This window comes from Notamacropus eugenii, chromosome 1 (genome assembly GCF_028372415.1).
Source record: "Notamacropus eugenii isolate mMacEug1 chromosome 1, mMacEug1.pri_v2, whole genome shotgun sequence".
NCBI classification, from domain to species: domain Eukaryota; kingdom Metazoa; phylum Chordata; class Mammalia; order Diprotodontia; family Macropodidae; genus Notamacropus; species Notamacropus eugenii.
In genome coordinates, this window is record NC_092872.1 from 368568064 (window position 1) to 368583906 (window position 15843).

The window sequence follows — 15843 nt, forward strand, 5'->3', positions numbered from 1 at the left end:
TCAGTAGCATTTATGAATTAATGACAAGAACTAATACTCTTTATTATAAGACCAACATGACCAGGAAAAATTTAGGGCTTAGATTGTAAAGTAGCATTCGACTTGTAAAGTAGAATGTAGTAGAAAGGTTTGATTTTTTAAAATAATATTTTTCCTCATGTCTTTTCATGGCCTTCTGAATAGTAAGGGATAGAAGAATTGAATAATTGTGTCAGATTTGCCAGCACCAAAGCAAATATTCAAATAAAAATAAATTTTAAAGCTATACATAAAACAGAAAATTTTCATGATTCAAAAAATGAAAGAAAGCATATGTTAAATTTTTTTAAAAAAATAAAAATTTTTATGTTTGCTTCTGAGTCCCCTTCTGAATAACTTTTCCTTCTATATATTTTTATGTTAATGCTGTCATATTATCATATTCATCAGGTTCATACACAGCGTGTAATTGCTGTTTGGGGTGTTCTTTTTATAATTTACATTGTTTCATTTACATTTTTCCATATTTATTTGTATTCTTCATATTGCCTTTTATTTTGGCATTATAATATATTTCAATAAATACCTATGTCACAATTGATCATCATTCCAGAATTGTTGGGCACATTGTTTCCAGTTTTGTTTTGTTTTGTTTTTGTCTATTGGAAATGGTGTTGCTAGGAATATTTTTTTTCCAATTGAACCTTTGTTCCAGTCAGTAACATGCTTAGTATTTGGGTCAGAGTGGGATCAATGGTTCAAGGAGTGAGTTTTGTAGCTATTATTGTGTGATATTTGCTTTTCAAAGTATTTTTTCAATTTTTATTTATTTATTCATTTTTTATTTGTTTGTTTCTTTCAATTTATACAATTCTTATAGCAAAGTAGGACCTGTGCCTGTTTTCCTACAGCTCCACCAGCTTTGGACTTTATCGTTTTGTGTCTATCATTGTATCGTTGTCAATGTAATGGATATAAGATGATATCTCAGAGCTGTTTTAAATTATATTACTTTGGTTAGTAGGAATTTGGAACACTTCATGCTGCTTTTTTATAGCCTCTGCATTTTTTTTTCAAGAACTAGATATTCAAATCATTTTTCTGCTTATCTATAGAGGAATGACATAACAATTAGAGGTATTAAAATGTAATGGACTTCTTTAGGAGATAATTATTACCCCAAACTGGAGATTTCCAAGCTGAGGCTTTATGACAATTTATCAGGAAAGTTGTAGAGGCATTTGTGCTTTAGGGAAGGTATGGACAAGTGGAAGTAGATTGATTAAATCAAGAACTCTTAGTTTGGAAGCATATAACGTGGATTGGAATCCTCAATTTGTCACTTTCTACCTTTATGAATTTGGAAGAATCACTTAGTGTCTTGGACCTCAGTTTCCTCATCTTCAAGAGAAGAGGTTAAACTAGTTACCCTTTAAGGTCTCTTTTAATTATAAGTGTATGATCTTAAATGACTTCTAAGGTTCCTTTCAATTATGATGTGATATGAATCTATGAAAAATTTGTTAAGAAATATTTACAAATTTATTTGCAAAAGATACATTTTTTTTGTGTAAAAAGTATAAGGTAATGATCAATCACAGACACTTTCCTCAAGAATGAAGGATATTTTAAGTTTGATGATATTAGTTACTCTTTAGAAAAGATTCAACTGTCTCAAGTGGTAGCCACATGTGTATATTAAAAGCAAACACAGGGAATATGAGGATGGGTTAAGGAGAGTTCCCAAAGCTAAAACATTCTCAAGTGGTCAACATTAGCCAATTCTTTAGGAAGTTAAGTCTTTTCTTTTGGTTTTCCTGTGGCTATTTTAGAAAAGCACAGATTCAGTTGATTGTTAACTTAATCTGTTGTAACTTGAGGATGTTCCCAATCAGAGACTCTCTTTATGATATGAGATATGAAGGTTCTAAATCTTCTCTTCTCATCCCAGAAAATCTTCTTCCCCAGCACAACAAATTTGGAGAGAAGGTAACCTTATAGACATGTTTTCAGAAGGAAACTGATGGAGCAAAGTTTGAAAGCCATGTATCATCCAAGCTACCACCCCTCCTTATCTAGTCAATTCTGGTCACTTCTATCTCTCCCCTCCTCTTTCCCTCTTGATCAATAGGTAACTTGCCAAGTGATTCCTAGTCTCTTAGAAAATACAAATGACATAGGGTTTCCTCAATCCAGACTCAGTCAGGTGTATTTCAAGGGAAAGAAACCAACTCACATAAAAGGAAAATAGGATGAAGAATTTACTTCACAAAGTTCTTCCAGAGTTCCAGTTGTGCAGAACTTTACTTCACCAAAAATGATCCAGTTGAAGCAAATAGAAAAGGTCAGCTCAAATAACTCATGAACTAGTCTCATCAACATGAACTGGAAGGAAAACTTTAGCTGATGGAAACCCAACAAAGCAGACAAAAGTACGTATGAGTTTTTAGTCTGTAAAAGGGCCTTTGTTTTCATTTCACTGCTGCCCTATCTTGTAACCTTTTTATAGATCAGCCAGGTGATCCTTGTGATGTTAGGGCATGGCCTTTGCTAAGGCAATGAAGTCTTGCCTCTCATTTGGCCTGTACCCAGTAGCTGTATCAATGACTTGGCAGCCCTACATGGTTTGCAGAGTCATGTTTTCAGTGGGTTTAGATGTAGAACATTAGAGATCCACACTAGGAGTTTTTAACCTGAGGTCTCTAAGTTTAAAAAAATTACAACTGCATTTCAATATAGTTCATTTCCTTTGCCATCTGACTTATTTTATTTTGTGCATTTAAAGGCATTATTCTGAGGATAGGTCCAGAACCTGACCTCAGGCTACTCAAGAGATCCTTATAAAAAAGTTAAGAACCCCTGACCTATATCAGCCTCCTCCTTTTATATATGTAGAAAATGAGGCTGCAGAAGTGCTGTGACTTGCTTAAGAATACACAAATGCTAACACAGTCAGGATTTTAACCCAGATCCTCTGACTTCAAATTAACTGCTCTTTTCGGTATAGGGAGATGTATTATTTGCTCCTCTGCATTTATGAACTTTTCCCCACTCCCATTCCCACCCCCTATCATCTGAAAAATAATTATCATCTAGAAAGTGTAGGGCAAAGTTTCAGGATGAATGAATATTTCATTTCAGTTTTCAGAGATGAAAATATAAATTCTTTGAAATACAAGTTTTATATAGCCTAGTGCAAGTTTACTGGATTTGATATATGTGGATTGATTATGAAAGTTACTTAATCTCTTGAACCATAATTTTTCTCATCCTTAAAAATTCACAAGTAGAATCAGGTGAGATAAAGTGTAAAACTTTATAAACTGTAAACCTTAAAAGGTTTTATCAATATAGGCTATTATTATTATTCAATGTCTTATTAATTCAATGCTTACTATCACATATTAAATACTTCTAGTCATATATGACTCTTCATGATCCCACTTGGGGTTTTCTTGGCAGAAATGGGTTGCCATTTCCTTCTCCAACTCATTTTTACAGATGAGGAAACTGAAGCAAACAAGGTCAAGTAAGTTGCCCAGGGTCACACTGATAACAAATTGTCTGAGATTGGATTTGAACTCAGGAAGAGGAGTCTTCCTAAATCCAGGTCCGGCTCGCTATTCACTACCATGTTGCTGCCCTGAGAACATTCATAGTATTATCAAATGTGGCCATAATTTTCTAACGGAAAGAAGGAACAGAAGACACGAGTTGGCTCTACACACTAAAAAGAAGGAAAGATGCTACATTTATTGATGGCCACAAACAAAAAGACTGGATGTCAGATGCTGAGGAAAGAGAAAAAAAGTTTCATTAACACAAATCTGGAAAGGGTGGGAAGGCTTCATGTGCTCTCATATTCCTAGATTTCAAGTAATGCATCAAAAGATTAAACTGCTGAGACTGAAGCTTAGTTGGATCTTATTTCTTGCCTGAGGTCATCTGATAAACAGTGGATATGGAAAGTTCTTCAGTTTTCCAACTAAGACAAGTTCATCTTATTTTGCTTTGTGTTTCTGAGACAGGCTCAGAATGGAAGCAGTTACTGTTAGGGAAAATGGTGATAGTAAAGGGCGACTCTTTTGTGGCCAGTGTGACAAAGGCCCTGGAGTCGGAGATAAGACTACCATCTAAAAGCAGGGACTGAGGCTCTTTCAAAGGGAGCAAAGAATATTTGTAGCTAGACCATCAAACAAGAGATCTCCTGAGAGAGAAAATGGACAGGGAGTAGCTGTGTGGGCCCAGCAGAACTGTGTGTTTTGCCTTTCCAGATCTTACTGAAAAATCTCTTTCAGATTGCTTGGGCTGAGTTGATGGTACAAGATATTAGTGATCACTCACCAGTGTTCCTAGGTGATCTTGAAAATTCCTGAGAGGACCTGTTCTGGGATATCATTCCTACTGCAAAGTGAACAAGATTTAGATACAGTAAACAACAATCTCCAAAATCATACAATCAGTCCCAACTTCCATTTCCATGTATAAATTTGAAACAGCAGAAGGGGAAAGAAATACTCAGAGCTTGTAAAGATAAAACTTTGGATCGGGGGTCTGACATCAATGCACATGTATTTGCTCTGTCTCAGTACGAGATTTAGATCCCTAAGAACAGTCACATTGAATCCAAGGTTGTCACAGCCAGAGCCACAGATTTAAACACAGGAAATAGTGCAGAAATATCCTATACATATTTGCATTCCTCTGAAAACATTTGTAAAACTTTTCAACTTAAGGAGAACTCTAGGCAACTCTGTCTAAGAGAGAAAGTAGATACAAAATCAACTCAGTCTTACACTGTAACATTCAGGCCACAGATGGAAGAAGGTACTGTAACTGCTGAAATGATGGATCTGAAGGACAATCCCCCTGAGGTGACCATGTTCTCACTTACCGGCCCTGTCCCAGAAAAGTCTGTGGAGACTGTAGTTGCTGTTTTCAGTGTTTCAGATCTGGACTCCAGGGGAAATGGAAGTATGCTTTGCTCCATTCAGGAGATCTTCCCTTTACTCTGAAACTTTTCACTGAGAACTTGTATACATTAGTAAAAGAGGGAATACTGGACAGAGAGCAGGGTTGAATATAACATCACTATTACCATCACAGATTTGGGGTCTCAGAGGCTCAAATCTGAGCACAATATCACGGTGTCCATCTATGATGTCAATGATAACCCTTCCGTGTTTTCTCAGAGAGCCTACAAACTGTACTTCCAGGAGAACAACAGCCCTGCCCTCCACATTGGCAGTGTCACTGCCAGTGACATAAACTCAGGAATCAATGCCAGTCACCTACTCCCTGCTACCTCCCAAGACTGGAGACCTCTCTCTCTTCTCTTACATCTCCATCAACTCAGACAATGGCCATCTCTATGCTCTGAGATCATTGGATTATGAAACTTATTCAAGCTTTCCAGTTCACTAATGAGGGGAGCTGATGATGGTTTCCCATTTCTGAGCATCCAGGCTTCCGTGCAGGTTGTGGTCCTGGATAAGAATGATAACTCTTCCTTCATACTGTACTCCTTGCTGAGTGACTTGGTGCTCAGAGCTGCAGAGCCTGGTTACTTGGTGGCTAAGTTTGTGGCTGTGAATAGGGACTCGGGACAGAATTCCTGACTTTCCTACCAGCTTCTCAAGACCACAGACCCAGGACTCTTCATTTTGTTGACTCACAGTGAGGAAGTGTGAACAAGGAGGCCCATCAGTGGTAGAGATGCCATCAAGCACAGGCTCCTGGTGCTCATGAAAGGCAATGGGTATTGAATATATTCCTGGTGGATGGCTTCTCTGAGCCCTACCTATAGCTCCCAGGTGCACCCAAGGAGTAGGTCCAGACTGACTTCCTCATCACCTGTCTAATCATTTTCCTGGCCTCCATCTCTTTCTCTTTCTCTTTCTGATCTCTATTATTATTTTTATTATTTTTCACCTGTGGAAGAGGAAAAGGGATAGCAGTGATTGTTTTTTATTTGATCCAATTTGCCCCTTCACAGAGCACTTGGTGGATGTCAGCAGGACTAGGACCCTCTGCCAGAACTATCAGTATAAAATGTGTCTGGCCAGTGACTCAGGAACTAAAGAATTCAATTTCTTGTAGCACATTATCTTCACTCTTCCTCCTGCTCAGTCATGTGGCAAGGAACTCATGGAAAATTCACCCTTAAGGAAGAGCATTTTCAAGTACTTTTAAAATACACTTCACCAAATTATATCTACCTCCAAATACTGGTTTTCATCTTCTGGTAGAATATTAAAAGACATTTTATGCTATTTTGTTATGTTTTTCTTCCCATCCTCCTCACATAATTTTCCTATTCTCCCTGCATCCTCAGCTTACAAATCTCTCTTTCCTTAGTCTTTTTATTCTCTTTCTATATTTAGGTTTTCTTCAGGTTGCTGTTCCCCATTGTTGTTACTATTTTTAGGAAAGAATGAACTGTGACATATTTTCTTTTCCATTTCAAACTTATAATTTAATTATTCTTTCTAAATTAAGCTACCCAAACTTGGATTCTTGTCCTCAGGCTTCATTTCCTTTACAATGAAATAAAATGCTGTCAAATTTTCATCCTTATGTCAATGAATACAATTTGGCTCTCCTAAATGGTAATTCAGGTCTGGCACACTTTTAGATTCTTTTTTTCACTTTTTTATTTTGAAATTTTTAGTGTACTGCAAACATTTTACAACTTTCCTCTGGTCATTTTAATTTTACAACAACTCCCTTTTCTTGATACTTAGAATATTAACTTGCATCAATGTATAAAAATGTTGAATATCCTTGAAAGTATTCTCTCAAAAATGGTACTTGATGTTGAACATCAGCTGCAATAATTGTGGTTAGGAAAATAAATAGCACCAAGGAGCTGACATAAAATATGTTAAGTATATACTTTTATGAAGAATACATCTTTATGAAGATAACTAAGGAAATGAATTATTCTGAAGAGGGAATATCTCTAGCTTAAGTGAAATCTAATTGTGAAGGAAGCATGGTACTGTGATCTCACAATTGTTAATAACATTGTGAATTACTATCAACAGCTAATTGTGTTCAAAGGATACATTATAAGAGACCATATGAGATCTGGTTTGTAGTGCCTTTCTTCTGAAATTCTTTACTCTGCAGGTACTTGAAGAGACCATAGATCACAAGAAAAAGTCACTTCACATAAGTATTTCTTTATTTTCTCTCTTTTGAAATATTCCAGTAATCTCATTGTTTAGAGTATATACCAATCCAGGGGTGTCACCATCTTGGTCAAATAGTTTGCTTTTATAATTTCTAAGATCCTGGCCTTTATGAGGCTGTATCATGAGACCATCTGAATGTGGTCACAGAACTTAAGACCTAGAGAGTTTATAGATCTAGATATAGGTCATAGACCTGAAGCTGAAAGAGATCAAAGAATTCATCTTCATCCAACCCTTTCATTTTATGGATATGGAAACTGAGGCCCAGGAAATTAAATATCATGTCCAGTGTTACCCAAGTATAGATAGAAGAAGTGTGTGTTCATCCTTTGTTGCTGAAGAAGACCATGCCATCAGAGAAATAATGACATAACTTGCAATTGACTTTGTTTTAAGTGACAGAGGGCTGTGCAGGTCACCAGCCTCATTTCTCCTCCAGAGCCATCTGAATCCAGTGACCAGATATTCATCAGAATGACTAGAGATAACCCAGGATGAGGCAATTAGGCTTAAGTGACTTGCCCAAGGTCACACAGCAAGTGAATGTCAAGTGTCTGAGGTGAAATTTTAACTCAAGTCCTCCTGACTCCTGCTCTGGTGCTCTATCCACTGCACCACCTAGCTGCCCTATAGACAGAAGTAGGATTTCAGGGAATATTGACTCCATCTAATCCAATAGAATATTCCCTCCTAATCCAATTTGGACAAACTCTAAACTATTCCCTACTGCTCAGAGTCAGATCAATGAATCACCTTCTAAGAAATACCCTTTGCTATAGGAATAGAAAAAATTGTCCTGAACCCAGATCCCAGGTGATGGATTTCCAGGGGAAATACATGAACTCAAACTGTTAAGCAGTAGGAAGTGATATCCCGTCATTGTTTTGGAGGATTCCAAAACTCTTTCTATCAGTTCTGTTATGATATTTGATCACAACTGACCAGAGCATGCTTATCTTCAAATACTTAAAGGGGAGAGAAGTGTTGAGGCCGAATATGGAGGTCTAGATGTGCTCTTTCCCACACCACCTTGCCATTCCCACACTCCCTCAAAATCTCTGAAAGTCATCGCCAGTGGATGTCCTGAATGAATCTGTGGCATTTTCTCAACCTCAATCATGTGTCCATGATGACCTAGTGGCTGCATTTGGGACCTGGAAATCCTTCATTCTTTTCACTTTTTTGAGCTTGAAAATATACTTAGATCTATGAGGCATCAAAATTACCCTAAATGAGGGCACGCTGTCATTTATGGGTGTATACAACATTGATACAACTCACTCTGTAAAGATCAAGTTATATCCCTTGGAAATGCAGAGTACATGTTTTGAAATTGGATACAAAGAACGTTTAGCAATAACATTATTAACTATACAGAGTAAAGACAGATCCGCTTGGTGGCGCTGCAGACTAAGAAGAGGCAAAAATATCTAAACCAACACGCCAAGACTGAATCAAAGACAGCCGGGAAGGAGAGGGAAAGCTTTGTTAGCTGGAAATGGGGGAACCGGACCGCATCTGCATTTTTTTGAGGTTTCTCCGGCTGCTGTTGCGATCGAACCAGGCTACTCTGAGAGGAGGGACAACAGAGAGGGAAGGAGCCATGATTCTGCAGCAAAGGCAAGTTCTCTTTCTCCTTGTTCTGCTGGGTGTGTCTGGGGCGGCCTCGGAGCCAGAGCAGTTTTCGGTAGTGGAGGAGATGGAGAAAGGCTCCTTTGTGGGCAATGTGGCAGAGGCCCTGGGCCTGGAGGTGGGGGAGCTGTCAAATCGCGGAGCCAGAGTTGTTTTCAAAGGGAACAAAGAGTATTTACAGCTGCACGCTAAAACAGGGGATCTGCTCCTGAGAGAGAAACTGGACCGAGAGGAGCTGTGCGGCCCCGCCGAGCCCTGTGTGTTGCCTTTCCAGATCTTACTGGAAAACCCCTTTCAGATTGTTCGGGCTGAACTGATGGTGGGAGATGTTAATGACCATTCACCTGTGTTCTTAGACCCTGAGATAGTACTAAAAATCCCCGAGAACACCTCTCCCGGAACTGTATTTGTATTAGAAAATGCACAGGATTTAGATGCAGGAAGCAACAGTCTCCTGAACTACACAATGAGTCCCAACTCCCTTTTCCATATTCAAATTCGAGATACCAGTGAGGGCAGGAGATACCCAGAGCTTATACTGGATGGAACTCTGGATCGGGAGGAGCTGTCTGAGATCACTTTAACTCTCACTGCAGTGGATGGGGGCGTCCCACCAAGGTCTGGAACTGCCCAAGTCAGAGTTGTTGTACTGGACGTTAATGACAATGCTCCAGTGTTTACTCAGTCCCAGTATAAGGTTCAGATTCCTGAGGATAGTTCGATTGGATCCAAGGTTGTCACAGTCTCAGCCACAGATACAGACGCAGGGAATTATGGAGAAATATTTTATACATTTTTACATGCTTCTGAAAACATTCGCAAAACTTTCCACCTTAAAGAGGAATCAGGAGAACTTTATTTAGAGGAAAAAATGGATTTTGAGTTAACACAGTCTTACACTATAAATATTCAGGCCACAGATGGTGGAGGTCTTTCTGCAGAATGTATTGTTATCATTCAAGTGATAGATCTGAACGACAATCCTCCAGAGCTGACTATTTCTTCACTTAGCAGTCCCATCCCAGAGAATTCTTCTGAGACAGTGGTCGCTGTTTTCAGGGTTTCAGATCTTGATTCTGGGGAAAATGGAAAGATGGTTTGCTCTATCCAAGATGACCTTCCTTTTGTCCTGAAACCTTCTGTTGAGAACTTCTACACGTTGGTAACAGAAGGAGCACTGGACAGAGAGAGCAGGGCTGAGTACAACATAACCATTACCGTCTCCGATTTGGGATCCCCGAGACTCAGATCTGAGTACAGTATCCCGGTGTTCATCTCCGATGTCAATGACAATCCCCCAGTGTTTTCTCAGAGAGTCTACAAATTGTACCTCCAGGAGAACAACAGTCCTGCCCTCCACATTGGCAGTGTCAGTGCCAGTGATAGGGACTCAGGAATCAATGCCAAAATCACCTACTCTCTGTTGCCTCCAGAGACTGGAGACCTGCCCCTCTTCTCCTACATCTCCATCAACTCAGACAATGGCCATCTCTATGCTCTGAGATCCCTGGATTATGAAGCCATCCAAGCTTTCCAGTTCACTGTGAGGGCAGTTGATGGTGGCTCTCCATCACTGAGCAGCCAGGCTGTGGTTCAGGTTTTGGTAGAAGATGAGAATGACAACTCTCCGTTTGTGCTGTACCCCCTGCAGAATGGCACAGCTCCCTGCAACGACCTGGTGCCCAGAGCTGCAGAGCCAGGTTACCTGGTGACCAAGGTGGTGGCTGTGGATAGGGACTGGGGACAGAATTCCTGGCTTTCCTACCAACTTGTCAAGGCCACAGACCCAGGACTCTTTACTTTGTTTGCCCACAATGGGGAAGTTCACACAGCAAGGCCCATCAGTGACAGAGATACTATCAAGCAGAAGCTTCTGGTGCTAGTGAAGGACAATGGGCAGCCACCTCTGTCCACAATGGCCACACTTAATGTGCTCCTGGTGGATGGCTTCTCTGAGCCCTACATGCAGTTCCCGGATGTACCCAAGGAGCAGGTCCAGACTGATTCCCTCACCACCTACCTAGTTATTTCACTGGTCTCTGTCTCCTTTCTCTTCCTAGTCTCTCTTATCATGTTCATTGCCATTCGCCTGTGGAAGAAGAAGAGAGATGCTACTGATGGTGGTCATTTTAATCCAAATGGCTCCTTCCCAGCTCACTTGGTGGATGTCAGTGGAACAGGGACTTTGTCTCAGAGATACCAATATGAGGTTTGTCTGACCAGTGGCTCAGGGACCAGTGAATTTAAGTTCTTGAAGCCCATTATTCCCACTCTTCCACCTGCTGAAGGAAGTGTAAACGACTCTATTGAAAACCCACACTTAAGAAATAGCTTTTTCTTCACTTAATAATTTGACCTCTGTTTCAATGGATCATCCTTCCCTGCTATCTGTTATTGGTTATCTTTTTTTTTTGTAACAAAAAATTGCACTTCTGTGATATCCCATTTTATTATATATTTATCCTCTTTTCCCCTTTCACATTTTCCTCTTCTCTCTGCATACTTAGTTTGAAAAGCCTGCATTCTCTTGTCTCTTTATTTTCCTTTTGTATTGGTATTTTTTTCTCCGTTGCTCAAGTCCCTCAGTTTTTAGGAATGAATGAATTTTAATACCTTCTTCATTACATTACAGATGTAGATGTTTGATGCTTGTGATCAAGTAATTTTGCAAATGTAGTGAACATACTCCATCTTGATTTCTATGAATTTCTGTCTTTTATTTATCATTTGCTCTGTCATATGTTAGAAAATATTTTCCAAAGTTCATTCTTTTCTCAATGAATGCAATTCTGTTTTTCTTGAATGGTAGTTTAGGTCTGACTCATTTTTTTCTCCTTTTTATTCTCTTTTGTGTTGTGAAATTTTCAAAGAAGTGCTATGATTTTGCAACTTTGTTCCTATGGTTACTATAATTTTACACATAGTCATAGTTCTTTTCCTTGATATTTATAGAATTCAGTTGAATAATAAGTTAAACATTGTGCTACTTTGGAAATATTATTTTTAGTACATTTGTTGTTTTTTTCTCAATTTCATGTATGTGAAAATTTTTTTTTTTTACATTTGCTTTACAAGATTTTTGAGCTCCAAATTTTCTCCCTCTTTGAGAGAGGAAGCAACTCGATGTAGATTATATATGTGAAATCATGGAAAATATCTTCATATTAGTCATATTGCTAAAGAAAACGACAAAAACAAGAATAATAAAGAAAGTGTTAAAAAGTTTGCTTCAGTTTGCATTCAGACTCTTATTAGTTTTTTCTCTGGAGGTTGATAGTGTTTCTCATCACAAGTCCTTACGAATTGTTTTTGATCATTGTATTGCTGAGAATAGCTAAGTCATTCACAATTGATTGTCATACAATATTACTATTACCATGTACGAAGTTCTTCTGGTTCTGCTCATTTCAGTTTTCATCTGTTCATGCAAATCTTTCAGGTTTTTCTGAGAGCCTCCTCATCATCATTTCTTAAAGCACAATAGTATTCCATCAAACTCATATACTATAGCTTGTTCAAATATTCTCCAATTGATCAACATCCCCTTAATTTCCATTTCTTTACCATCACAAAACAAATTACATTCTTTTTTGGCACATAGATGTCCTTTTCCTTTTTCTTTGATCTTTTTGTGATACAAATCTAGTAGTGGTATTGCTGGGTCAAAGAGTAAGCACAGTTGAAAATATTCTTTTAATGGTAGTCTCTGATTTTGATCTTCAGCCGTAATGATTATTGGGGAAGTGATAAAAAAATAATGGACACTGAAAAATCAGTATAACATTTTATAAGATGTGAAGATAATGAAAGGAACCATAAAATGAATTATATACAATGTATCTCCATTTGGAGATACTTAATTAGGAAGGAAGCATAATACTCTGACTTCTGAATTTCCAGGAATGTTATAAATTAATGTCTATAACTGATCTTTACATGAGGCTTTGGTGGTGAAAGGTAGTTCTGGTGTACTACTTTTAATATGCTTGTAACAGTTTTCTCCTGAAGTCCCACAGATTTGGTGTTGAACATCCTTCAAAAGAAAAGGAATTGAAATAACATCATTTTACATGAACTTTTCCTTTTTTCCTTTCCCTGAAGATACCCCATTAATTATTTACTTTGTGGGATGTGTCAATCCAGGGGTATTAAGATCTGATTCAAATGGGTGATGTCAAATGATCTTGTTTTAAATTAAATGACATTTGAGAGACTTGATCATGAGCTCATCTGAAAATGATCAAAGAACTTCAGATATGAAACAGTTATATGATAATAGATCTAAAGCTGAAAGACATCCCAGGAGTATCTGTTCCAGCCCCTTAGTTTTACAGATGAGTAAACTGAGACTAAGGGAGATTAAATTATTTGTCCAATGTCACACAAATAACAACAATCAGAGGTAAAATATGAACTTGAGTTGTATATGTTGTCTCCTCCAAGTCACTCAGGTCAATCTCTTCCATTGTCTTTAGTATATCTTCATGTTTAAAATGGAAGATGTATAATTAATATACAGTTTTATGAAACAAGGTATAATCACCAATATTGGAAAGTAGAAATCAGTTACTTAAGATAGACACAGGCAATCTAACTTTCCAAAAGAAAACATAATTTTTAATGTATAAACAAATTCAGATTAAGGTGGAAACCTGTGCCAAGGTATGCAAAACTCCACAATGGAGCAGATACCTTTTGCTCTTTAAATGACAGTAGATATGCCTGAAGCTCTTGGGGGCTAAGGAAATTACTGAGGATCACACTGTAACTGTCAGAGATGGGATCGAAGCAATATTTTTTTTTTTTTATGATTCCAAATCCTGCCGCTCCAAGAGGCCAATCTTCCTCTCTGTTGGTTACATTCAGATGAAAATGGACCCATTATCTTCACTGATATCCATGACTGAACAGCCTTAAGAGCTAATACAAAAGTGGCAAAGCACTGGAAACAAAACTGATGTCCATCAATTGGGATATGGCTAAACAAATCATGTTACAAGAATGTGATGGAATCTAACTGCACTGAAAACAACAATACATTTGAAGAACACAGAGAATCATGGGAAGAAAAACAAGTGCTAGATGATGAAATAAGATGAAACAGGAAAACAATATAAACAATTACTTAAAAAGAAATGAAAATGACAACTAATAATTAAAACTAAATGATATGAAATTATAGTGCACAAGTTTGACCCCAAAGAAGAGATTAGCTACAGTATACAACTCTGTTGATGGATTAGTTGTCTTTGCTGATCTGGTTTTTCTCTTTATTATCAGTGAGGAATGTCTGAGATTGGGAAGAGAGAGGGAGGTATGTTGGGGAAATGAACATATGTAAAAACAAAGATAAATTTTTTTTTTTTAAAGACAAGGAACTAATACATGAATGTGAAGTCAGGGAAGACAGTGTTCCCCCTGCCACAGACACCATCCTGGGATGTGCAACATCAACCTTACCTCCTGGTTTTCATAGGGCTATTTTGCATGTAGGTAGATTTTTTACTGAATGAGATTTCCTAAAGAAACCTGGATACTTAGAACATGGATTCCTTAGTTCATTATAAAATAAGCACTAACCAAATAAAAAAAAAAAGCATTTCTACCCATTACCATATTTAATGTAGTGGGAGGTGGAGGGCTTTTTGTGTAGTAGAAAAGAACTGAAAGGACAATAAGTGCTCGTCTATTGATGAATGAATAAACTGTGATATATGAATTAATGCAATTATGCAGCAAGAAATAACAAATACAAAGAAAGAAATATGAAGATTTCAGAGAAGCTTGGGAAGACTTATAAAAACTGAAACAGGAACCAAGCAGAAGGTCAAGAATAAATTACAATTTAAGCACAATATTCTGAAGAAAAACAAATGTGAAACACTTCAGAATTCCAATCAATGCAGTAAGCCATTATGCCTTTAGGGGACTGTAAGCAAAGGATGTCTCCTCTTTCTCTGTAGAAAACTGATTTACTATAGGTATTGAATGGTGCATATAATTTTTAGGCATTCCCATTGTATTGATTTGCTTTGCTTAACTATATTAAGAAGTGTTTTTGTAGAGCTGAGTCATTGTGAGATTATAGGAATATAAAAAATTATAAAAGCATTTTAGCATAAGGGACAACTTCTAACCATCCTCTCATACAGAACTAAGATCGATTCAACCTTAGAATATCGAGTCCCAATCAATAAGCAGATCATCTCCCCATTCTTTCTACCCAGAATCAGGAAAATGGACCTCCTTTCTGGGAAAATACAGATGAGACATAATTTTCTGCATTCAAGTGGCAATGGGTGGACTTGTAGGAATATGCGTACACATATTCCATCGGAGGAGAGTAATGGATAGTATCTCATCCTTGCTGGCAAGGAGCCCTCAAATCACAGGGTCATTACTGCAATACAGTTAAGCATAGCCTTTAAAAACTTATAAAACCACGTCAGAAATATGTAGTACTATCTGGTATCTATTATAGACTCTTGGACTTCAGGAGAAGAAGAACGTTCATAGCTGAAAAATAAGGTTAAAAAAACCTTCCCTTTACACCGCAAGCTTGCCATTTATTCTTGATCTGCCTGAGGGTCTCCAAAAACCATCCCCAATGGGCCTATTGGATGAAGGTGTAGCTTTTTCTCAAATTAAATATTACTTCAAAATGCGCTAATTGCTCCATCCTTTTCAGAGAACTTTAATTTATGCTTATGTGTATGCGGCATTGGACAAAGTGTCCTAAACCAAGACATGGTGTCCTTTCTCAGTGCTTGTAACATTGATATAGATTCTTTCATAAAGAACGACCCAGGAAATTTCAAATACACAGAGGAATTCAACACAGGATAGCTTATATGAACCCTCATTCCATGATTAACTGCATTCAGAAATGATGATGAGCCACGCGGTGGCGCTGTAGGCTAAGAAGACGCAGAAAAGACATGCCAGTTTCTGAGAAGACAGCCCTGAATCTGTCAAGGAGAGGGGAAGCTTTCTTAGCTGGAACTAGCGGAAGAGACCTGGGCGCTCATATTTCTGA

At 37.9% G+C, this 15843-nt stretch overlaps 1 protein-coding gene across 1 annotated transcript; it reads left to right on the forward strand.

The window, feature by feature from the left end:
- The first annotated feature begins 569 nt into the window (after positions 1–569).
- On the forward strand, positions 570–12030 carry LOC140518412 (protocadherin beta-2-like). The gene has a single exon (XM_072630580.1). It carries the CDS (start codon positions 8674–8676, stop codon positions 11152–11154), a length of 2481 nt encoding a protein of 826 aa, XP_072486681.1. The 5' UTR covers positions 570–8673; the 3' UTR covers positions 11155–12030.
- Positions 12031–15843: the final 3813 nt, after the last annotated feature.

Excerpts from the sequence above, each read along its gene's own strand:
- LOC140518412 (XM_072630580.1), top strand. The coding sequence starts at position 8,674 with ATGGGGGAACCGGACCGCATCTGCATTTTTTTGAGGTTTCTCCGGCTG.